We start from the raw sequence: 26,262 nt of genomic DNA on the forward strand, positions 1-26,262 counted from the left end.
TTCAAGATGAAATCTTTCATTAGGCCCAAAAAAAAAAGTCTCCGGTTTCTGGTATGGAGCTTGCCCAAAAAGTGGTGCGGCGACGCACCACTGTTTTTTTTGCTTCAAATGTCGGCTGATGACTGCAAATGGTGCCCGACTAAACTTAGTGCAAATATTATGGGAGACCAGAGAGGCCACATAAAGCTTATTCTCGATCATAAACCCATCTAAAAACACGTTAAAATTGTGCAGCAGCAGGATCCCAGTCAAACCAGTGAGTTTGACGGTTTTGAGACATCATCTTTCATTGAAAAAAAAACTTTTTCATTTTGCCGATGCGCATGGCTACGGCGACGCGCGCGCATACCAGAAACCGGAGACTTTTTTTTTTGGCCTTAGCATTAGTTTTTCTGTAGAAATTTGCTGAGAATCCAATGTATTTTTTTTATAGTGTACATGTTAATATAAACGGTACATACAATTCCCTTTGGTAAAATAATGAACAATTGTTGACCCTAAAAATTGCAAAGGAAGTTGTTACAATTTATTGAACATGTAGTGTTGCTTCTCTGTTTCGTTAATGCAGGAGAACATCCTGACAACCTTGTCAAATCCTGGGATCCTAATATCTCAAAAGCATTTTCTGAGCCTCCGGGTAGCAACAACGCCAGCCATGCCCAGAAGCAGAAGTCAGAGGATATGGCTAGTTTTATGACAAACTCATCTAGCGAAGAGGAGGATACAGCAGTAGGTAGCAAAGATGACAGTACCTCAGTGGAGCAGGACAACATCCAATTTGAACCAGTCGCCCACATTTCCGAGCAGGTGATATGACTGTCTTGAATACTGACGTATATTCAAAGCATTTGCTTCATTAAAATTAGGAAAAAGATTTGGAGCTTTCAGATGATCGATTCTTGTCGATTTTTTGTTGTATAAAAAGGCATGCCAACACACACTTTTAGTTTTGGAGTTTCAGGAGCTTCAGTGCTTGCGCTCTCATTATTTGTTACACAGTGTTCACAAGTGACATATCAAATGGAACCGTAAAGTTTCCGTGACAGATTTTTCATTCACCGAGAAAAGTAACAGGGATGATTATAAAAACTGCTTAGTTTCTTTTTGTGCCAGGTGTATAGGGTCATGCACTTTCTTTACTGCATTATAAGACCACCTAGCACTTCTTCAAGTCTAATACTTAATTCCTTTTCTTTTTTGTAATCAGGCAACATCATCACCTTCTGTGGCTGAAGCGGAGAGCCCTTCGACGTCTGACTCCGAGTTGTAACGAGTCACTGATTTTTGTGACTCGAGTTGAGTTGAGTCATTTAATAGAAGTGACTCGAGTCAGGTCGATTCATTTTAAAGAAGTGACTCAAGTTGAGTCGAGTCATTAGGTCAAGAAGGTCGAGTCGAGTCAAGTCAAATATTTAGCTTGAGTCAATTTTAGTCACAAATATTTGAACGCTATAAAACAAATAAAGACAAGAGAGAAAGTCATTTGTATAACAAATATTTAACAAGAATTGAAACTCATGGTTTGGCTTTGGGTCTAGATTTCTTATTGCCGATCGCTGACATCAAAACCAAATTGCATTTAAATACGAAACTGTTTCTGATTATTTAAAAGTAAGCATGTACCTACATGTATTAAATTTTTAAAAGGAAGGGCATAAATTTACTATTTAGCTGGTGTTGGAAACGAAGAGCAATTAAAAGAAATTTCCCAATTAAGTCAATGATGAAACAAAGAATTTGAAAATGTTTTTAAAATCCAGTTCCTGGATAGTATTTTATGTGTTCAGAATCATGAGGTGAGAGTCTGAGACATGACACATCACACACTATTTGTAAATGACAAGCGGTCGCTCTGCCGTACTGTATTTGAAAAGTGACGTGAATATAAAATTTGCACCGTACGGCATAAGCCATTGCAAATATTTTTCGCAAGGTTTTGTTTTTATTTTTAGGACTCGAGTCTTATTAGCCTTCGCCCAAGTCGAGTCAAGTCTTCTGATAAAAGACTCGAGTTGAGTCAAGTCATTTGCTCCCAGTGACTCGAGTCGAGTCACCAAAAATTGTGACTCAATTAGTCGGACTTTAGTCGAGTCATTGACTCGAGTCATTACAAATTCTGGTCTGAATCATTTGTCCTGAATTGCAACACCACAGCCAAACTTGATGTGGATTAAACAAAAAAACTCTGAATATTAATATGTTCTGCTTAAACTGCAGCAGGATCTCAATTATTTTTAGTGGGGTTAAAGTGGATTCCATCAGCTTTCTATCAAAGGTTTTTTGTGACATATAACACTCTAGAGACTTCAGTCGAAATTCTTTTCTTTCTAGAAAGTTGAGAGTAGCCTTCAGGGTACAGAGTGCTTCTAATTTTTAAGCTCCAAAATATTATTATAGGAAGGAGGTTTTATGAATAAGTTTTAAGAAAATAGCCTCCCAAATATCCTCTCCAGCAACCATTTCAATTCATGACAGAAAATGCCTGAACACATTTGATGTTGGTTTAGCAAACTGCAAGTAAAACAAGTGAGCAGTCTCTTATAATATATCTGAAAATTTACAATTTCCTAGATTCTGGCTTTGTCTTGTAAAACTTGTCGCTGTTTTCAGTTGGAAGTAGACATTTGTAATTTATATTAATGTAGATTTTGAGGCATCCATGAATGAAATAATAGCTTACAAAAATCGAATTTAATCAACTCGAACTGGAAACGTGCTTTACTAGGATCAAGGGAACAGTTTTACAACCTGTCCTGGTTGCATCTTCAGATCACAATGTGTAACCTTGCGATAAATGGCTGACAATAAATGTTATACTTCTGCATAATGTTATCTGTTATATAATGTTATTCTTCAAAGGAAATAAAAAGGAACTTGAGACTACATACATGTACCTCCAATTTGCTTTTCCTGCATAATATTTACAAATACATGTGTACAAAAGTAGTTGCTGGATGCACAAGTTAGCAAAAGCAGCACACGTGTGAATATGTGCGCGCCGCGCCAGCGCAGCATGTGCTCTAGCCACGCGTACGCTGCTGTTATTACTTTTGACCAATCAGCACAGAGCCTGAAAGTTTACCCGGCCTTGGTGGCGCGCTTCCGGAACCCTTGAATGGGAAAATTAACTTGCAAAAAATCTACAAAATTTGCAATTGCTTTTGGTACATTGATTTCTTAAGAAAATCACCCTCGAAAAAAGGCCTCTGACGTGAAAGATAAATTTGTATCGTGTCGAAAATCGACCTCACACTTCCGAAAATCTAAATTACATGTGGACGAGAGGAACTCGGTGTACTTGCACAAAGATGAACGTTTATGAAATAATTTTGTGGCGGTAATTCGGTGAAAACTGAAGCTTAAAATAGGAGACATATTAACATGTCTTTTAGGATGTACGTTTAAAAAAAAAAAGAAGCTCGCTGCGTGACCTTTTACTTTCAGGCTCCATTCCTGAGATCCAAACAATTGTTGGCGCAAAATGTGTTCGGGTCCGTGCTGAAACGAGGGTGCCCTGTTCAATTAACCCCCATCCCACCGACATGCAGGACATACGGAGAAGGTAAAAAAAAAAGAGTGCTCCCCCCCCCCATCCCACCTGTCCAAATATTTTTAAGTTCCAAAGATTATTAGAAAATGGAGGAACCTGGCGGGAAAAAACACGATATCTTGGGGGGGGGGGACGGGTGGTTCCCATGAATCTCGGAATGTTGACTGGACATTCGCCGCTATGCGCATCATCATCCAGTTTGACTTCGCGCCGGTGCCGTGCAACTTGAAGCGTGGAGGACTGTGAAGCCAGTCTAGTATTTAATGGTATTGCGTGGCTGGGGATTTCCCCTGGCCGCGCAATTACGTGCACGACATGGAAACGCCTATAGCCCAGGTTCAAAGGGCGTTTGCCTCCATACATTTAGATCGGATGACCGGTGTGTCCGTGCAGGCACACAAACTAAGTTTTGTCATGTACTTCACTACTTGTACCATACGTTACATACAAGTTACTACACATATAGCTCCATGATTGATTGTACCCTATCCTAGCCCGGCACGTGATGCATAACGATTTTTATACTGAATCGGTGTGGGACAGTTTCCCTTTCGATTGATTTTGAAAAGGTAAGATCGACTTTTTTAAACAGATCAGAATGTTATTTAAATGTTCGTCGTCTTTTCGGTAATCGTCGAGTTTAGGACATAAGGACCCTGTTCACAGAGAACGAAAAGGCACTTTGATGTTTTTGGACTTACAATTCCATGTAGTATTACTTTTAGCTGGAATTAAGCTCATCAGTAAATCAATCATCAGAAATTCACATTTAACAAAACATGTGAATTTCTGATGCATCAGAAATTCACGTTTTGTTAAATGTGAATTTCTGATGATTGAATTTCTGATGAGCTTAATTCCAGCTAAAAGTAATAATACATGGAATTGTAAGTCCAAAAACATGATGAGCGTGTTAAGCTGCACTGCAGTTACTCAAGCTAATAAATATGGATAACTTCGCCTACCTGAACATTTGACTACAATACAAGCAGGAAAAGGCACTTTATGTAATTGGAATCATCTAACTTAGTTCGCTAATTCCATGTTGAATATCAGCTAGAATTTTGTGGAAAGAGGGCATCATGTGCACTAGATGAACTCTGCATATAACTATTAACCTATGAAGCCGACGTTAGACGTCGACCTATATGTACGTGGTACGCCTACGTATACGTACATGGGGGAAGAGGATTATACTTATAGATCGTGTGCTATTTCCACATTGTTATTATACTAAAAGGTATGTGAAGGCCTATGATGGCAGTTGATAGGGATATGCAATACATTTCCTGAAATTTAAGACAGAAATGTAAAAAAAAAAATCCATTTGGGCCCCCTCCTGTTGGTTGCCCCCCCCCCCCCCCCCCCTTGGATCTGCCAGTGGGTGGATCGGAACAAGTTACTCAAGTCAGTTATTGTCTGCATCAAACTTAATGTGTCACATGGGCGATGCATACATGTTCTTCTTTTTTTGTTTTTTATTTCCAGGTATTTGTGTATTGCGACAGGGACTTTCCCATTTTGAAACACGATGGCAGATGTAGCAACCACTCAGTTAATAAGCATTAGTAAGACATCCCTTGTGTGCTCCATCTGCAATGGGAGATACAAGGAGCCCAAACTCTTGCTGTGCTTGCACAGCTTCTGTCAAAAATGCCTGGCTGAGAAGTTTAAACCTCAAACAGGTTTTTCTCAGCGACGTACGTGTATTGAGTGCCCCATCTGCGAAGAAGAAACTGACATCCCTGATAACAACGTTGCCAACCTGAAAACCAATTTTCACCTTGTTGGCTTGATTGAAGATGCCCGAGTCCAAGAGGAAGTGTTGCAAAATACTTCTCAAAGAAAGGCTTTGGTTTGTGAGGCTTGTGACCAAAAGAACAGAGCAGTGTCACGATGCCTTGACTGCAGCATGTTCCTTTGCAAGCACTGTCAGACAGCTCACCGCCGCATTCCTGCATGTTCGCAGCACAGAGTTGCTGCATTGGATGACCTGACTTGCGGCAAGAAAGCCCAGGCTGTCAAGAAGCAGCAAGGCCTGGCAGGATGCAGCAAACACCCTGGTTGCAGAGAGCGAAGCAGTATTTACTGTGAAACTTGCAAGGAGTTACTGTGCAAAGAGTGTGTAACTCTTAAACTTGAAAGAAGCGGAACCAGGAATGTTCAAGATTGTCATCCGAACCATCAGTCCAGCAGAGTAGAATCCGCTGCTACCAAGAAGAGATCGGCAGTGAGACAAATGATATCCCAACTTGGGAATCAAAGACTATCCGAGTTCAAATCTGCTGCCCAAAGCATGGTGACCAAAGGCTCCGAATTTGACAATCACACTTTCCAACTAGAGCAACAGGTCAAGAGATTTGCCAACAAGGTCCGTGTGGACATTTGCGCAGAGGAAGCAAGTCTCCTCCAGACCATATCCAAAATACGTCGGGACCAAGCAAAAATCTTGGACAGCTGTGGGGCAAAGATGAACACTGCGATCGAATGCATGCTTGATGCCACTGAAGCAGCGCAGGAGATTGTGGACAGTTCAGAAGATGGTGATTTCCTTATGTTGTGTCCTCTAATTGAAAAAGGCTTGGACAGTCACATGAACATGAGGCCTGAAGATATTTTTCAAGGGTTACCCCACTGGACATTTCAAGAAAACACATCGGCAACACTAGGATCATTGCGAGATTCTTCAGGCTACAGTTATGGACAAGGTATATTTTGCTATTTATTATCCCCATGCTTGAGTCAATAAGTTTTAATACTTGGAACTTTATCATGGTGTGATTATAATTTTCATTATCCCAGACTTTTTACTGTTCTCTTTCATACAGGCTCATCCTTTGGTAATCAGCCAGCAACGCAAGCAAGTGAACTACGTACGTATTTCATTGATGGCATTATTATATAAGGCCAAATAAAAATTCTCCAGTTTCTGGTATGCGCGCGCTCGCCGAGCCGTGCACTTCGGCAAAATTAAAACAGTTTTTTTTTTCAATGTAAGATGATGTCTCAAGACCGCCAAACTCACTGGTTTGATTGAAATCCTGCTGCTGCACAATTTTAACGTGATTTTAGATGGGGTTACGATCGAGTATAGGCTTTATGTGGCCTCTCGCGGCTCCCATATATTGTGCACTAAATTTAGTCGGGCACCATTTGCAAGCGGGGATGTAATTTTGTAATTGTGCGTCTGAAAGCCAGACTGAGGGAGCGATGGTCGTGCAATTACTGAAACCTGTAAACGCTTTTTAGTTAACATGATATGTAAGGCAGGGAACAGACTAATGACCAGCCTGGCAGCACATGCACGATGTAGATGTCGCGGTGGTCTGACACTAAGATCCTACGTTACCGTTTTCTCTGATTTAGTGATTTTTGTCTTGACTAGTATCCAAATTTCCCGAAGAATGTTCGTGTCGGTCGAGATCGTAAGTGGGTGCAGAGTCCTTGAGCCTTATGGCCTTACTGAGGTCATCTCACAAGCTCAAGCTCCACTCTGAAGGACATTTTTGAGAGTTTCAAGGGGATCGAAGCGTCATCTGCAACATCAGCCGACATTTGAAGAAGAAAAAAGTAGGGTAAAAAAACAAAAACCCACGCCGTCGCACCACTTTTGGGGAAAGCTCCATACCAAAAACCGGAGACTTTTTTTTTTTTTTTGGCCTAATCAACACCTCATCATATTTTCTGCTTTGTTGACAACTGTGCTGCCTTGATAAATTTTAATGAATAGTTTGGGGATTTTTATCATATTTCTTATGGACACAACTGTTTTTGGAACCATGCAATTTTAACTGTACTCTTTCATACAGGCTCATCCTTTGGTAAACCAAAGCAAGCAAGTGGACTATTTGGTAGTTCAAGTACGTACGCATTTTTATTGATGGCTGTATTATATAATCAACGCCTCATCATATTTGCTGTTTTATTGACAACTGTATGCCGTGATAAATTTTAATGAATAGTACAAATTGTTTGGGGGAATTTTCATCATATTTTGGATGGACACAACTGTTTTTGAAACCATGCAATTTAAATAAAAACAATTTCCCACAGACATTTAACTGTCCTCTTTTCATACAGGGTCATCATTATTTGGTACTGTTCAGTCACGGTGTGATCAGGACGCGCCATGCCGGCTATCTGGTAGTTCAAGTACGTATAGTTTGCAATTAAATGCAGGGAGCGCCCAATTTTTGTTAAACCCTATATAACCATTGTCACTCTTAGAACTAAACTTATTATATAGTTATTTTAGTTATTATATAACTGACATACAGATGTTTGTCATTTGATTGGTGGAACTCGCATCACATGACATTCATTATTGCTCCCATTCACGCAGGGGCTCAAAAAGTCCCATTCGCCCATGGGGAATGGGATACTTTTCAGCAGTTTGGATCATTGTAGTTCCATGACGCGGTATTTGTGTGCAAATGCATGCTGGTGTGCGCGTTCAGCGTTGCGCGTTGCGCGTATTGTTCCAAATAAGAGCCAATGCTACAGGGTTGGGTTCAATTAATCATTTTTGTGAAGGGGTGGTTTTGAAGAGAGAAATACATTTTCCAATAATTTCACGTTGAAGTACAAGTTCAAATATATATCAAAATATGACAAGGATCTATATATATCAGTTATATAAAACAAATATTGAGTGGCTTTAAATTGTGAAATGGGAGGAATATTATCGCTTGGTAAAATCTGAAGGGAGTCCAGATTTCACCTTCCGATAACATTCCTCCCATGGGGGGGTGCAGACTTATTTCATTTAGGCTTTGTTCTTCCAAGTGGTTTAGCACTGTGATATCATTATTCTTACTAAATGTAAGAGATCAGCTTCTTGTCATTCCCTGAACTTATACTCATCTTTAGAACTGCAGTACAAGTGAAGTATCTCTTTACATGTTCCCGTAGTTTTGCCATTTTTTTTCACTCCTGTTTCATTGTTTACAAGAACGGGGTGTGATTTACAAATAACTTAAACACTACTGTCATTTCTGTATGTGGTCGGTCAAATGTCATATATTTTTGAAAGAATAATATCTGATTGATACATTAGTTTACCATTTAATTGAGGCCAAAAATTAATTTTCTTTTTTTTTAAATATTCTGTATCAGTCTCTCGTCCCAGAAAAAAAAAAAAAAGCTCATATTTTGGAGGAACACAACACAGTGCACAAGTTCAACCAGCTGCGGTTACAGTGAAAGTTGCCTCTGAGGACTTCATGGAACAACTACCACCCCCACCTTCTGGAGATATCGGCAGTTCTCAACATCAGGCGTCAAGTGGAATCAAAGGTAAAGCATTAAAACTACCTGCAGCCAATTCACGAAAAAGTGCGCAGCTTGCGCCATGCGTAAGACTTACGCAACAAATTTGTTGCGCGGTAAACTTACGATCTATTTCACGAAACTTAGCGTAGCTGCGCAACGTTTTGAATAATTTAAACATCTTGGACGAGGATAATAACAGCATTTACGACGGCTGCTGGTGTATGAATTTGTTTGATCATGAAACAGTTGTTGGATCATCTCGGCCCGCCATTTTGAAAATTATATTGTCCGTCTTTCTTCGGAATAGTGTGGCAACTCTAACTATTCTGTTCCCAGTAAAACAGAAATTCATTTACTTCAAACAAGCAGATGTGAGTGTCTTGTATCAACCTCGATAAGTTGTGCAATGGCTCTACAACAATCACGATTTGCAGGTAACCACATCTTACGCCACCTAAGATGATTGCGCAAGTTATGCCATAATTTATTAAGCAAGTCTCAAACTTATCAGACTTTCCTGATATGTGCTAAGTGAAATGTTGCGCAGCTTGGAATGTTGCGTGCAGCTTAATCAATAAATTGTGGCGCAAGTGGAATTCCGCCATAAATATTGCGTAAAATGTCGTGAAATTGGCTGCTGGTGAATAACTCAAAACTATTCAAGTTGAGTTTCATTCTGTTCTAAACAACAGTAAAAGCACACAAATTTCTTTCTATCAGAATCCTATGTGTGTAGTCCCTGTTTTGAGTAAATATCGGTAAAATTCAAACGTAGATATAACTTTTACTTCCTCATCGATGGACAGTGTTTTTTCTCGACAAAGTCGTTGGAATATAAGTGGTTGAACCAACCAATGCTGATAACTGTGAAACTGATCTTTTTCTTCAAATGTCCATTTGAGATTTTTGAAACAAAAATTAATGTCATATGCAGTTTTTTGCTGTTTTGTCATTTTTTTCCAGCAACGTTAAATTATGAAAGAGTAAACTTCAAATTGTCTTTCATATTTTAAAACAGTGTCAGACTAGAATCAGACAAAACAGCTCATGTACTCCCAGCCCAACCACAGCAGAGCATGCAAATCTTCGCTTTGTCACCAAGTTAAATTGATAAACCTGATAGGCACGACGTGTGTTTTGATGTCTGTTTATATACTGGATGAATAATTGTGTGCTTTTGTTTTTGTAGGAAACTCATTGCAGGCAAAAAAGAAATCCTTCTCTTCCACTTTTGTGACAGCAGCTACATTAGATCCCTCAGAAATGCCTGGACCAGTAAGTTGAATGTTTTGAAAACAAATCCCCCTGTCTTTCTACAACCATGTTTTTTTTCAGTGTCCTTAGCCATTCCTGAAATTTTTATTTCATTAATGCTCTCAAGCGTGAGTTTACATGAAGGTGTAAACAAACATTCACTGCTCCAAAGAAATGACATTATTTTTTTGTAATAGCATACTTGATTTCAGAAATGTCTGTACAAAATGAAGTTTGTTTAAACTTACCAAGCCTGTGCAGAAATAGTTCAACAATATCATTGGATCTCGCTCAAACTGCTATTGTGTAAATATCAACTTATTGTGGGACATTTTTAAATTGTCACTTTCAAAGATTACTAGAATTTTGTTTCCACCTGATATTGCTTTCTCAATAAATTAAGGCATCCTCATCATTGTGCTTTCATAATTACTTTGTCTTCTCAGACTGTCTTCGTTACTAAGCAGGAGTTTTACTCGCGGCATTTTTTTAATGCAGGAGGATGACGAAGAGTTGATGTACAAGCAGAGAGCCCATATCTACCACTTTGCAAGAAAATTGGGCATCTGGAAGGAAAGAGGGATTGGTCATGTAAAATTACTTCGCCATAAAGATATTGGTGCCTTGCGACTAGTCATGCAACTGCAACAGGTAAGTCTGCATGTTTGTGCTTAAGAAACCAAAAAAATCAACACAATTAACAATTGCAATTATTGAATTGCAATATTTCATTTAACATTTATGCATAAATCTGTCGAAGCACGTCAATCTTATGTCGCATATTTGTTTGCATTTAAGTCATCAAAAGTACTTTCACGGTAATCTGCACCATCTTGCTTACGGGGCAAATTTACACGCCTTGTGGTGAAGGCATCGTCAATCAAAAACGTTTGCACTTCAAGAGTAATGCGTCCATTCCAAAATGCACCGGCGTCGAGCAACACATGTTCTTTTTTGCCCCTGGAACATATGGTGCATAATTACCGTGAACGTAAACAGATTAAGTACTTTTACGGTAATATGCGCCATCTCGCTCACAGGCTTTGCCAAGTATCTCACAGCAAGATTTGTGATTTTAACAAATTTGAATGAGCACTTTCACTGTCATATATGCTATCTTGCTCAAAGGAAAAAAAAAACATGCTTTGCTATAGACGCGGCGCATCTTGGCATGACTGCAAAATGACTAGGAAGTGCAAAAATGTGATGATGCATGCACAGCAACGAGTGTAAATTTGTCCCGAAAGCAAGATCGCGCATATTACATACATACTTTGTGACAGAAAAACATATACTTACAAAATATATGTAGCTGAAAGGGAAACGTATTTAATTATTGAACGTCCGTGGCTGAACACGTACAAGGTTTATTTCGGAAATGCGACAATTCCTGAAGCTCACGCCAATGCTGTTGTTTTGGGTACATTCGGATTAAAATAAGTCGTGTGTAATGTGCGTGAACTAGTACACCCTCTCTTGTTTGCGTACAAAGCTAATACAGTCAACGTATTTACAGGCATGTAATTATTCGTTGGATCTGCTGATTTCCTCATTTTTCACTCTTCACTAATGCAATTACAAACTGAAAAATACTGTACAAAGTCTTGTGTGGTTCGGGATTTCCTTGGTTTTTTTTTCTAAATTCCCAGTTGCATGCCTGTATTTATCAACTGTATATGAATACTTTATTAATGGCTGTTCCCTGTTGCAGGAATCAAAAATGGTTGCAAACCACAGCATCACCAGTGACCTGAAACTAAACCCTCTGAAGTCCTCAGACCGGTCATGGGTCTGGACCACCACCGATTTCTTTGAGGGAGTTGCTGGCTATGGTAAATTTGCCATCAAGTTCAAGACCTCAGAGCTTGCCAACGAGTTCAAGCGACATCTGGAGGAACTTCAGGCTGCCAGGAAATTGGAGGAGGAGGAAGAAAGAAAACAGCCACTTGTAAGACAATCCAAGATTATGTTGAAGCTGATAACTATGAAACATCTTATTTGATTTGTTCTTTTCAACAAAGTCAACTGAAGAAAGTGAGCATCCCAACTTCTGCTTTGAGGGTCATCCTCTTGGACATTGTGCTGTGGCACAATCTGCTAGAACAGAAAGCAGATTTTACAGTAGTCACTGTACTCTATGATGTTAAAATCATATATCCCATGGAAAATGGAACTGGGTCGGGAGAAATCCAGACGGGATCGCAGTTTCTTCTTCTCGGAAGAACCCGGATTCCCGGCAGGACAATATTCACAACCGGTACCCCAGCGGGATTTTATACTTTTTTTATCGGGAATTTTGGACATCATTTTTTTCTTTTCAAAATGTTTTGATACGTGAGAAATAATATATTTTTTTTGGGGGGGGGAGGGGGGTTGAATTCAGGCTATAATTAAATACATGTGGTTGCACATGTCATCATTCTCAAATGTGCAGGTATGGTCAAGTTTTCTTAACACCACAATACGAGAGGAGGATGAAGATTTGATGTACAAGCAGCAAGCTGCATTCTGCTGTTTTGCCAGACACCAAGGCGTCTGGAAGGTAATGGAAAAAGGGAACGGTGACGTCAAAATACTACGCCTCAAAGACAGTGGAAGCTTGCGACTGATCGTACAACACGAACAGGTAATATTTTGTTCAATCCTGCAGACTAATACTTCACAAATTATCATCAAAGCTATACAGGCAAATGTGTTTGCCGGATTATAGCATTGAACTCTGTAACCCTTAATTGTACTACGCTTATATGTATTGTGTACTGTATTAAATTATTCCAAACTGCAAACCAATCTTAATTAACACACAACAAAAGTGATTAGCCAGTGACTTCCCAAAATACCAGTGCTCATTCGAATATCAACAACAAGTTTCACAATGGCACCAGTGTTAATCAAAAATGTACAAAAATACACGTTTATAATAAAAGTAATTTTGGAAAAATGACACTTAAGTTGGCATGCGAAGTGTGGCATCAGGATAATGCACAAAATTTGAAAAACACGTTCATTCTGAAATGGACTAACATTACTTCACAGTTGAAAAAATATATTATCAGATCTATTAATATCCATTAGTGAAGATCATGGATCACAAATCAGTGTGTGAGAACGTTTACTCATGTAAAATTTTCATTGCAGGACTCAAAAATATGTTCGAGCCACTCAATTTCCGCCCACATGACGACAAACCTGAAGTCCTCTGACAGGTTGGTCTGGCGTTTCTTTGACTTATCACCATCAGCAGGGGAGGTTTCGTACCGGTACTTGTCAGTCAAGTTCAAAACCTCGGAGCTCGCCAAAGAGTTCAAGCGACGTCTGGAGGAACTCCAGGCTATCAGGAAAGTGGAGGAAGAGGTAGAGTTAAAACAGAGTGCAGTAAGACAAACCCAAGACAGTTAATTTGAGTGATTGATATGAAAAGTCTTAATTTTGGATTCTCATTAACATCCTCGACTATTGCATTTGCACCACCAACAACAAAAAAAGTATGCAATTTATAATCAAGTTGTCTGTGCGAATTTGACTATCCTTTAAGACCAATCCACAACACAAAGTGCACTAAGTTGTTTGACATCATGCTGGATAGAATGCTTAAGCAATGATATTTTTTTATTGTTGCTTTAAAGGACAGTATGATCACTGCCGTATGATGCAATAGCCTATCAAAAACACGATTTGTCAAACCTGTAATTTGAAGAAGAGTCAAAATGCAAATTTGTGATTGTGGTGCAGGCACAATTTACACTTGCTTTGCTTTCTGAAGTCACGTAGTGCATGAAGGCCATGAACTGGAGTGTGATGGCCTAGCAGTTAAGAACACCTGACTAACGTTCTGGTGTTTCAGAGGCAACAGTTACGTGGGTTCGAGCCCGCCGGCGGACACTTGTGCTCTTAAGCAAGGCACTTAACCATTATTGCTTCGTCCTTTGGATGGGACGTTAAGCCGTAGGTCCCGTGTGTTGTATAAATGCACGTAAACTTCGACCCAGTAAACACTTATCGCTAAGAGAAGGGGTTTGCCCCGGTGTTTCTGACCTCCTGTATAAACTCCCACGTGGAGTATTTAGGAGAGAAACCAACCAAGAACCAAGAACTGGCATTAGGCAATCTTTTTTTTTATTATTAAAATAAAAAACTCTCTAAATTTTAAGGGAAAAGTTTTTGGATGCATTTCCAATCTTGCTATTTCTTAATTTTGTTATTCTGTTTTGTTTATTTCAGGCTGCATTTGCCAAAAAATTCCAGAAAAGTTTGACATTTGGCAGTTCACAGTCTTCAGACAGGTCGGGTACGTACAACCATTTACAATTTGTTGCAGTGCTTTTTTGGACCATTAAAATCAAATCAAATAATCTACTCGGGCAGTTTTATGTCCGAGTCTGTTTTTTCTTAATGGTTAATGCTAAAAAAGTACTGATCACCTGGCAATCTTGCCTTTTGCCCTCTTGAGGACTATAAAAGAGAAATTTGAAAACTGTTCCATTTTGGAAATTGCTTTGCATTGGTTACTCATATTTGTTTTTATGCCACCCCAAACTGCCCTACCTTTAACTCCCTGTACCGCCCGAAACCACCGAAGCACTCATCAAAGGATTCATGGATTTTTTTAGTGAATACGTGCAGTGTAATACAATGTAGTACATATACAGTTGCGGCATGGGTTAAAGGGCTTGTGAAGAACTAATTTGCACAGGATTGCAGCAGTAAGGCCTATATTCTGTTGGTTGTCAGAAAATCCGCCGGGTGGTTTCTCCATCGGTCAGAAATCTCCACTGGAAAGGATTCGAAGAACAAGGCGCATGAGAAAAACACAGACCTTACTGACTGCATTCGCCTTTGGCCAGAATAAATCCTCCAATGGGTCTTCAGCACTGCCAGAATTCAGCACCCTGAGCACAAGCAACAGTCACCCTTCAAGCATTTCCCCTCCCTCAACGTTGAGCCAGCAGAAAGATAAAGGCAAACACTTCAGGATTTCAGTCTCTTTTATTGGGCAAGATATAGGGATGTATAAATGTGTGTATTGCAAATGAAATGTAATCACTGTACTTTGCAAAACACTGCAATTTGGACTTTATTTTAATGTCTTTTATAAATCACTAGGTGCTAATTAAAACACAGGGCCTTTTTGCTAGCAGCCAGGAATCTCAACATGGGTTCTTTGACTCCAACCCAAAAAACTTCTCTTCTTTGTTTGGAACAGCCATGCCCTCTGGCAAAACTCCTACTGCCACTTCTGCCTCCACTTCTGCACCTGCTGCTTTTTCCAACTTCTCCTTTAAGCCCTGCATCAGCCAGCCGGCGCCTTCCTTCTTTTCCCCATCCAAGCCATCATCATTTATCTTTGGTCAGCCATCTAGCTCCAAAATGACAGCATCAATGGGCATGGGTAGGCTAAGCAGTGCCGGCACCAGTCAAACTTCAACCTGTCAGAGAGTGCCACAGCTAGTGCAGCCCACTCTAGCCCAATTCATATCATATTTCTTTGCAATCTTTTACAAATGGCTGTATTAAAGACCAGTTGGGGAAATCTGTTATTCAGAAACGTATCTTGGTTTGAAAAACATTGTGGTACATCGTTTTTTTCCCTGTGAAATTCTTGCTTGTCAGCTTGTTCAGTTGTCAACAACATTTAGTTTTGGCAGTGCTTCCAAACCCTCTGGGAGTCTGCAGAAAGAAAATAAACACATGCTCATAAGCACAGTCTTGTGCAAAATATCTTTTGCTTGCAAATTTTGAAACCTTTTGCAAAGGATGCATTATCTCAATGTGCTTCTGATGTTCAGATGATGTTCATGATGTTGGTGAAGATGATGTGATCTTTATATCGGAGAAGACACCTACCCCTGATCAGCGGGCCCGGGCTGAAGCACTCCTCCTCCCACCTACCTTCTTCCTCTATGAGGATGAGCCTCCGTGTCCCGGCTGCCCGGGATGTGATCCTGCGGATCTAGCTGCAAGAGGAAAGAGTTGTAGGTTTTCATAGGTGTCTCTGACATCTTTTCCCTTAAGGACTCTTCACGCAGCGAGCGGACAATAACATTCTCCACATTTTCCAAATATGGGCATATTTTTTTTTCAATGGGCCAATTAGGCCAAGCTTCTATGTAATCCTCACCCCTACTATACACCACAAGCCTGTAGACTCCCATTGGCCAGATCATAGCCACTCCGGAGTAAGGAGTGTTGAAAGACAGAAGCCAAGATGGCGCCTAATGCCTTTTGCAGTAATAGGAGATCTTAGTGGCCAACCCCTAAAGTGCTGCTGATCCCTTTGTGTCAACCCCTCGTGCCGCCCAGAGCTCAGACAGGTTGTAAACAATCCCTGGCCATGTGAATGACCTATATCTTGTGCATGTACAGGCATGCCAGGTTTAATGACCTATAAACACATGTGGTGATAAAATTCTCCACCTGGCCATTCCACGTAAAGTTTTTGGGCTTGATCCATGCTTGATCCAGACAGACAGTGTAATATATGATTTTTCCCCTAGCACCCACATTCGTCAAGCCAGCAGCTGCCTCTGTCGCGCATTCACAAGCTCCAGTGTTCAGCACAACCTCAGAACAGCAGACGTTTGGTGCTATCACCAAGACAGCTACTACATCTGTCGCTAAGAAGACACCAACCACATCAACCACATTCGATACCCAAGGTATCGTAGTTCACAATGCATGCGATCAACTGGAGGGAAGCATGCCTCTATGGGGATCTACCTCTATGTTGGGATGTTTGACAAACAAAAGGCAGCCAAGTATTTTTTCTTGTTAACACAAGCAATGGGAAATATGTCTGAATATGTCTAAAATATTGGGGAAACTACTAGGAGTAGGGAATTTTAGAAATATTTGCAACTTCTTAACATTTGCATGAAATTCCTGTTTGACTTAAAGAGGTGAATTTTAGGGCCTAAGTGCATTTGAGGTTTTGTTCCCTCGATCTGCAAAGTTCTAACGTTTTGCTTTTATTAATTGGCATTTAGAGGGTTTTTTTGTCGTTTTTTTTTCTCTTTGCTGTTTCTGGCTTCTTAACACTTAGTCTTGGTTGTATTTTTGATACTTTTTTTCCTTCCTCATAAACAGAAGGTAGCAAGCCCTCATCAACTATATTTGGTGCTAGCGCTAGTGGAGCATTGACTTTGACTAGTTTTGCTCATATCAAAACAGACAAACAAGGGACCATTTCTGAAGGTGAACATTTACCAGTAACAGAGTTCGATCAGATTATTTTGTCATATTATTTTGGTATATGCCAAAGGCGGTGCCCTTGAGCATTTGGCTATTTTTTTTTCATTTTTAAACTTCTTGGAAATGGACCAAATCAATGTGGCATTGATTGAAAATAGATCTAGTACCATTTTCAGGTCTTCATACTCACTTGGTCTTTTGAAAGCTGCACGAAGGACCTCTCTGCATGACCAACCACAGAGATCATAGTTAAGCATAATCCAACAAATTTTCAGTTGGAATAGACAGGCCTAACATTTACTTCAAACTTTTCTTTATCTTCACCAGGATCCACAAAAGGCTTTGTGTTCCCCAAAGCTGGGGCTCCCATCTTTGTTGCATCTAAGGAGGACCCAACTGTGTTATTGCCAGAGGTACAAGAATTGCCTAGTGTATAGTCTTATTTATTACCTCTTAAAGAAAAATAGTTTCCGTTTTGATTTACTCAAAATTTACTGGCCAAAAATAGTAGAATGATGTATCCTGACACTAAAAGGGAGCATTGATGCTCTGAATTTCTCGCAGCTTGTGGAATGCAAAACCGGTGAAGAGGATGAGGAGGTGATGTACAAGCAGCGGGCCCGTCTGTATCGCTATGCCAAGGACCTGGCTAAATGGATGGAGCGAGGGATTGGAGACGTCAAACTGCTACGTCATAAAGAAAGCGGTACCCTGCGACTGATCATGCGACGGGAACAGGTCAGAGGCTTTGACTGTTGTAACATTTTGGCGATTCAAATATTTCAACAGTAATCACTTTTTACTTAACATGTGTGGCAAGAAATACAAAATTAAGATGCACCTGGAACATTGAAAACGTGGGAGCTGTGTTTATATTTTGGTTGTTGCTTAATGACTATGTTGAACCATAAATCTCAAAATGGTTACTTATATAACTGTTAAACGTTTAAACATTGAATACTCGTAGGCTTATAGGGCAGGTTTGTAGTCGGGTGGATTACAGTGACTCACAAGGTGCAGTTTGACTCTTGACGGCAGTTTAATTTATTGCAGGATCTGTTATTAGGAAAACACAGTTGGTATAAGTAGATATAAGTTCGACTTCGGAGATCAAATGAAATGTTTCTACCCTCGCTGCTGAATGTATAGTCATCACCCATAATGGTTGATGACTCGAGCATACATGACTTGACCTATTGTTGAAGCATCTCATGCAGGCCAAGAAACACATATGCGTCCTTTACACCATGCTTTTTGACAAACTTAATATGAAGAACCTCAGATTCTTCAGTTAAATCTACTGCTTTGAACAAATGATAACAGATTTGAAACAATGTGTTGTGGAGAATATATATGTACATAGATGAACTCTTCTCACTTCTGCTTCAACAGGTCTTGAAGCTGTGTGCCAACCACCGCATCACCCCAGACATGAAGCTGGACCCCCTGCAGTCCTCAGACCGATCCTGGGTCTGGCACGCTATCGACTACTCTGAGGATGAACCCTCCCACGAGCAGCTGGCCATCAAGTTCAAGACCGCAGAGCTGGCCCACGAGTTCAAGCGCCGCCTGGAGGAACTCCAGGTGGCCAGGAGGGAAGAGGAGGAGAGAGAGGCGGAGCAGAAGACAGAGGCAGCTGCGGCTGCGGCTGAGGCGGTGGGAGATACTCAACAAGATGGGAAGGAATCAAAGGAGGAAGATGCTACTGAAGTTAGTGACGAACCAGATCAAGAGGTGAGCAGCTGATGTAAAGAGTGTATCCAATAATATGTCAATCCTAATATGTCAATCCTAGCATGACCTTTTTCCAAGGCAAAATGACTTGGGGACCTAAACATAACAAGCAAGAGACACGCAAGCATGGTTGAAAGTGATCTGAGCACATGTCTTAAAATGGCAAGCCTTGGTTGGCCTGCCATTTAGTGTGTATAGTGGGGATGAGGTAGGGGAAAGGACAAAGTGAGGGACATTAAATTAGGTGGTAAACCCCTAGAGGGGTGGCCAGAAGGATTATCTGAAAATTGAAAAGATTAGTCATTCCCTTCCCTGATGTTATGATGAGGCTGATGGTCATTAAGTAGTCATGGACATTTCAATTTGTCAGCACTTCTGCCTGCTAAGTTGAAAAGAGTTGTTGCAATGGCCAAGTGGTTCTATGCTTTGTAAAGTCAATTAGTACTGTAGGGTGTTTAAGAATTCGTTAGGAATAAACACAGTGTAATACAAGTGCTAATTGGTTATATGTTTCACATGATGTAGTGGTATATATTTGGTTATTGTCTTATTTTCAGGCAGGAAGTGAGGACGTATTTGCCAAATTCAAGAGCCAGGCGGGTGACTGGCAGTGTAAAATGTGCATGCTGAGCAATCGTAAGGATGACACAACCTGTGCAGCCTGCATGACGCCTAAACCTGGTGCAGCTCCGCAAACTGGAGATTCTGGCTCTTTACCCGGCATTCTCACATTTGGTGGAGGGGGAGGTTTCAAATTTGGCAGCTGTGACAGCGCTGCCAAACCAGTATTTCAATTTGGTGTACCTCTAACAATTTCAAGTACAACATCCCTCTCAACCTCTGGATCCTCGCTGTCGACTGGAGCCGTGAAATTCAGAGCTACAAAATCCGACACCACACTGATGGCTGTCAAAGAGAACACTCAGGCAGCCCTCACTACCACCAAGTTTACGTTCGGGGGCGGCTTCCAGAAGTGCAATCTCAGAGGAGCAGGTGACGAGGCCGCATCGCCGATGGCAGCAGTGCAGAACCCCAGCACGGGTATCACATTCAGTGCCAACGGATCGACCCTTCCAAAAGCCGGCAGAGCCGCTGACACTTGTACTGTGGCTTCTGCTTCTCTGGCAGTTCAGGTAACTCCAGTCAAACCATCAGTGGGGTTTATCTTTGGATCCAAACCAGCCACGCCCACCCCAACCCCAACCACCAAACCAAAAGAGGAAGCACCCCGAGGCTTCTCTTTTGCAGACATTGCCAAGTCCAAGGGTTCATCCTTCTCCTTCCGACTGGATGTCAGCAAAACCCCAGACGTTAGTTCCGATGACAATGAGTACTACACAGATGACAAAGGTGATCACGTCCATTTTGAGCCCGTCCTTGAGCTACCAGAAAACGTTGAAGTGAAGACAGGCGAAGAGGATGAGATGGCCAAATTCAGCCACCGGGCCAAGCTCTACCGCTTTGACAAAGACACCTCCCAGTGGAAAGAGCGCGGACTTGGGGACATTAAGCTCCTATACAGTCCTGCCAATCGGAAATACCGCATTGTCATGCGTCGGGAACAGGTCTTGACAGTGTGCGCCAACCACTATGTCACATCTGAACTCGATCTCCAGTCCAACGCCGGCTCAACAAAATCCTGGGTCTGGATGGCAATGGATGCTTCAGAGGAACAGGTCCAAATGGAACAGCTAGCTGTGAGGTTCAAAACAGAGGAGACAGCTCTAGAGTTCAAGAAGGCAGTAGATGCAGCCAAGCAGGATATTAAGAAAGAAGGGAAAGAACAAACCACAGAGGAGAAAGAACTGGAAATTGACAAAGAGAAGGAAAACAACTTAGAAATAGATGATGGGGGTCAAGCCACAAATGAAGAGGAAGGAGAAGAAGATCAAGGCAACAATGCTGAAATGAAGGCTTTTGTTGAACAGGAAGCTGATGTTAACAATGATGATTCCAAAAATGTAGATAATGATTGCAAAGCTGGTGTTGTTCATAATATTGTCCTGGCCTCTGCTTCCGCAGCAGTTCATGTAACTCCAGTCAAACCATCAGCGGGGTTTGTCTATGAGGCCAAGCCAGCTACATCCACACAAACCACTACCAAAGAGGAAACACTCATGGGCTTCTCTTTTGCAGACATGGCCAAGTCCAAGGGCTCGACGTTCGCCTTTCATCTGGATATCACTAAATCGCCTGAGGTGAATAATTCTGAGAAGTCACCCATCAAGCTTAGGTCCCCTGATATTGTCAGTTCGCCAGGCAATCACATCTATTTTGAGCCTATTGTTGAGCTGCCTGAATGCACTGACCTTAAGACAGGGGAAGAGAATGAGACAGTTAAATTCAGCCACCAAGCAAAGCTCTACCGCTTTGACAAAGACTCCTCTCAGTGGAAAGAGCGCGGACTTGGGAACATTAAGCTCCTATTCAATCCTGCCAACCTGAAATACCGCATTGTCATGCGTCGGGAACAGGTCTTGAAGGTGTGCGCCAACCACTATGTCACACCTGAACTCAATCTCCAGTGTTACGCTGGTTCAACAAAATCCTGGGTCTGGATGGCTATGGATGCCTCCGAGGATGAGGTCCAAATGGAACAGCTTGCCGTGAGGTTCAGAGAAGAAGAGACAACTCGTGAGTTCAAGAAGGCAGTAGATGCAGCCAAGGAGGACATTAAGAAAGAGGGGAAAGAACAGACAAAAGAGGAAGCAGGAAGAAATTGCAAGCAGAACGAAAACATCAAAGAGGAGGCTGGTGGTCATGCCACAAAGGAAGTCGATGGCGAAGAGGATCAAGATGACAGTGGTGTATCGAATATGCAAGATGAACAGGAGGCTGAGGGGGATGTTGGCAATGATGATAATGATGAGGATAATGAAGACGTTGATGATGTGGATGGCGTTGATGATGATGATGATGAAGACAAAGATGAACAAGTCAAAGACAAAGATGAACAAGTTGAAGACAAAAATGAACAAATCAAAGATAAAGATGAACACGCCGAAGACAAAGATGAACAAGTCGAAGACAAAGATGAACAAGTCGAAGACAAAGATGAACAAGTCGAAGACAAAGATGAACAAGTCGAAGACAAAGATGAACAAGTCAAAGACAAAGATGAACAAGTCAAAGACAAAGGTGAACAAAATGAAGACAAAGATGACAAAGAAGTGCAAGAGATATCAACTGAAGGTAAGGACAACGCCTTAAGGTATCGGGTTGTGCTTTCCCTGATCATAAGTGGACAGGCTTTAAACTTATTATTACTGGTCCTGCACTTTGGGGCTGTGCGGTGTATACCATATTTGTTCGGGCGACCAGATGTCTGCATAGCATTTTTTTTGGTGCAAATATTTGAAAATGTCGAGTGACCTCGAGGAGAGGATGGAAAATGTCCACATTGTTATTTTAATTGAATGGATTGCTTGGTGTTATTGTTTGTCAAATGCAATACTTTAGCCTGCATGATTTAAGAGCTTCCAAGAGGAATAGGCTTATGAGCTTGTTTGCTTTGAAATCAGTCAAATATATCAGCCATTCCGCGACCTGTTCATTATATTATTGTAATCAGTGGACGTCACCTGAGAACTGGATAAATAATTACTTGACTTCCTCTTTTACTCGATCCAGCCTCCGCAAAAAATTGTAAAATAACACTGTCAAAATATTGTGATTTATCCTACTCGATTGTAAGCACTGTAAACAACAGGATTATGCATCCTGCAAAATCTTTGCACCATTGCAAGTAAAATGAAGGTAATTTCCTCTTTCCTTGACAATGACAGAAGAAGTTAATGTCATTTTTAAGAAAAGAGGGAAGTACCATCATTAACTAGAAAGGTATTAAACCTACACTTTAATTGCTTCAAGAAAAATGAAGATGCATTTTGAAAGTTTTCTCGAACAATAATCTACTGAGCTGAACTTTGACAGGTTAGTGTTTATAATAGCCTGCTTCAAATTTATTGTATTGCTGTTCCTGAAATCGACAAATACCATTTTGTTGCAAATGGTGTCCATATAGTGGCATGGGTGGCTTGTGCGTAAAGCGCTCGCCTCTCACCAAGGTGACCACGGTTCGAATCCTGGCCGCGGATCACATGTGAGTAGAGTTGTGCGTTGGTTCTCTCCTGTGCCACGAGGGTTTTTCTCCGGGCCCTCCGGTTTTCCTCCCTCCGGAAAAATCAAACACTTTCGATCTCGGGCTGTGCTCCGTGGTCATATATGGGTCGATGAGGCCGGCAGCCATAGGCGCCTTTACGTGCCAGTGGCCTGACCACGTCCTTTGCAATTCAGCATCCCAGCTGCCAGTAAGGATGATTAGCCTCCCAAATTATTATTATTATTATTATTATTATATAGAACCTTTAACTTGTAAGCGCAGTTGTCATATTATCTTTCTGTTTGGATTATCTGAGCAGGAGATTCTGACCTGCCCATTGTCAAATCCTGTGATCCAAACATCTCCAAGGCCTTCTCGGAGCTCCTGCGCAGCGCCAATGCCAGCAACGCCCAGAAGCCAAAAGTAGAAGAGGCGGCGCCCACTTCTACAACAGATTCCATTAGCAAGGAAGAGGATGCAACAGCAGCAAGTAGCAAAGTTGACAGTGTCTCAGAGGAGAGAGACAACATCCACTTTGAACCGGTGGCCCATCTACCAGAGCAGGTGGGATGTGATATTTTGAACCACAGAATGTGTTAAATCAATGGAATCTTATCTCTTTGGCTAACTGGAGAGTTGCAACACAACCAGCCAAGAGTGGGGAAAAAATTAGAAGCGCATAAGCATGATTTGTTTGCATAGAGTGAATCGAAATGCTTATTTACTGATTGTGTATTTCAGTTTAAGGTGTTTAATGGACTTTTATAAACCTACCTTCTTTTTGTTACTCTAGGTCAGAGTCAGTAATTAAAGAATTCAGTCAGAGGTTGACTGAGAAGTCAAACAATTGAGTGTTCAACAGGAATTGCTGGCTGAAAGTGGCCTTTAGTGGGAGTATATTGTTCACTAATGAGAGAAGCCTGAGGGTTTTTCCAAGGCCAGCCCAGGCTTTTCAAAGGCTTTAGCCCGACCAGCCTTTTTTGCTTTTACTGCAAACAGTTTTTGTGCAGAACCTGTTTGTCTTTCAAGTTCAGGGTCTTTTAAATTACCGTAGGTGGAGAAAGTTACCGGAGAGGAAGATGAGAGCCAGCTCTTCTGCTCAAGGGCCAAGCTGTACCGCTATGACAAGGCCACAACTCGGTGGAAGGACCGCGGTATCGGAGACATCAAGATTCTCCATAACACCCAGAGGAAAAAGTACAGGATCATCATGAGGAGGGACCAGGTCTTCAGGGTGAGTCTAAATATCTTACAACAACCGTTTCCGATTTACAGTCCAGAGCATCACTGTATCAAATAGTATAAGGAGAGACTCACTGTGGAGCATGTTTTATTTAATCATTTAAATTGTAGAAATTTCTATTTGCTAGACTCTTGTGATTCTGAATCTCTGCAACTGCTGATCTTTTGGTGTAGTCCCTCCTTACTGTTTAATTAAGTGTCAAACTTTTCACTAACCAGATAATTCTCACACTTCATTTAATCATTTTCCATTGACTATAGATGCTTTCATTCTAAGACGTACGTCAACTATCCATTTTTTTAATTTTCAATCTTTCCGTATGAGTTGAGCTGAAAAGGATGTACCAAATTTTACCTTTTGAGCATCTTGAAAGTGAGGCCCATCTGTCAATGGAGGCCAAAGTGGGTGCTTTCAAGAAGATTATCCAATCTTGTTACAAACTTTTGGCAGAAGTCCCCACGTACCGCACTATATTAAAGCTAGTTAGCTTTGAATTTTGATTCCTCTAGTATACCCCTACCAATTGCTAAACCATACTTGTCAGGGACAAGCTGCATTACTTGCATTATGGGAACAAAATCCAAAGATAATCATTTTAAACTGATTCCAAAAATTTCAAGTTTTCATTTGTGGTGTGCTTCCTTAGGTTTGTGCTAACCACTACATCACCAAGGAAATGAGTCTGGCACCTAACGCAGGGTCAGAGAACTCCCTGGTGTGGCAGGCCATGGACGCGGCGGACGGTGACCCACAGATGGAGCAGCTAGCCGTCCGGTTCAAACTGGCCGGAACCACCCAGCGTTTCAAGGCCGTCTTTGAAGAGTGCCAGGCGGTATTGAGAAAACAAACACAACAGAGTTAGTATTAGTCTGGCTTCAAGAATGGATTTGAATTTTGTCTTCCATAATCAACAGTTAGGGGTCGATTTCATGAAACACGTCTTATTTTGCTAGGACTTAAGATGAGTCCCCACCCTAAGATTGATCCTAGCTAAAGACGTGTCCCAAGACCAATTTCACTAAATCCATCTTAAGTAAGACACATCAAAACTACCAATTTTGATGGCTGTTTCATGTTTGTTTTTACCGCTTGACGAAAAGACATTGAAAAGAAACGCTCAAAACCAACTTAGAACACTCAATTAGTCCACTCAATAAAATATCACATGCATCTAGACAAGACACTATAGAGTTGTTCTTGCTCCGCATTTGATCGCTCTATATTTTTTAACTTCAACTACTGAGGTCTTGGCATATAATTAAATTTTGTAAATAAGCTATTTTGATTATAAGTACCCAGAAATCGATAATTATTACATTTCTTCCCCCAGGGTGTCCTCAAACAGTTTAAAACTGGTTTCCTTTGGGGCCCTGCATGCAGTACCACATCCTTGGGCATGGGCGTCGTGAGGGGGGGGGGGGGGAAAGGGGGGACACTTGCCCCCCCCCCCCCCCCCCCTGGAAAAGCGAAAAAAAGAAAAAAAGGAAAGAAAAAAAAGAAAAAAGAAAAAGAGGCGCAAAGACAAAGTGGTGTAAATTTAATGAGTTGGGGAGGGGGGGGGGGCAAAATGTCCCTGCCCCCCTCTAAAACTGATAAATCGAGAATGTGTTGAGAAATACAAGCATTTTTTGGCAAAAAAATGTTTTGCCCCTTCTAGAAAAAATCCTGGCGACGCCCATGTCCTTGGGTATGTGAGCTTGTCTAAATGGATAGATTATAATCTCATTAAAACATGTTTGTTAAATTGATTGAAATAAAGCTTTATATTGACATAACTGTAACAGATTTACATGCAAGTAGTTATAAAATCAAAATCAATGTGCTAAGTTCTTCAACATATAACAACACGCAGATGTTTTGACTAACCGTTGAGGATGAACTTGCACATTTTATTTTAAATGTATCTGTTCGTCTGGAATT

The 26,262-nt window shown here is 41.0% G+C and overlaps 1 protein-coding gene across 1 annotated transcript; it reads left to right on the forward strand.

The window, feature by feature from the left end:
- The first annotated feature begins 6,017 nt into the window (after positions 1 to 6,017).
- On the forward strand, positions 6,018 to 25,744 carry LOC119723551 (E3 SUMO-protein ligase RanBP2-like). Its single transcript, XM_038194260.1, has 21 exons — positions 6,018 to 6,258; positions 6,379 to 6,423; positions 7,360 to 7,410; positions 7,631 to 7,702; positions 8,666 to 8,845; positions 10,011 to 10,096; positions 10,574 to 10,726; positions 11,787 to 12,023; positions 12,510 to 12,701; positions 13,214 to 13,429; positions 14,297 to 14,363; positions 15,862 to 16,047; positions 16,570 to 16,731; positions 17,159 to 17,266; positions 17,591 to 17,676; positions 17,828 to 18,001; positions 18,656 to 18,997; positions 19,555 to 22,189; positions 23,419 to 23,663; positions 24,154 to 24,333; positions 24,989 to 25,744. The coding sequence occupies exons 1-21, from the start codon at positions 6,021 to 6,023 to the stop codon at positions 25,202 to 25,204; spliced, it is 5,871 nt and encodes a 1,956-aa protein (XP_038050188.1). The 5' UTR covers positions 6,018 to 6,020; the 3' UTR covers positions 25,205 to 25,744.
- The last annotated feature ends 518 nt before the right edge of the window (positions 25,745 to 26,262 follow it).

Source organism: Patiria miniata, unplaced genomic scaffold, assembly GCF_015706575.1.
Source record: "Patiria miniata isolate m_02_andy unplaced genomic scaffold, ASM1570657v1 HiC_scaffold_17, whole genome shotgun sequence".
Taxonomy (NCBI): domain Eukaryota; kingdom Metazoa; phylum Echinodermata; class Asteroidea; order Valvatida; family Asterinidae; genus Patiria; species Patiria miniata.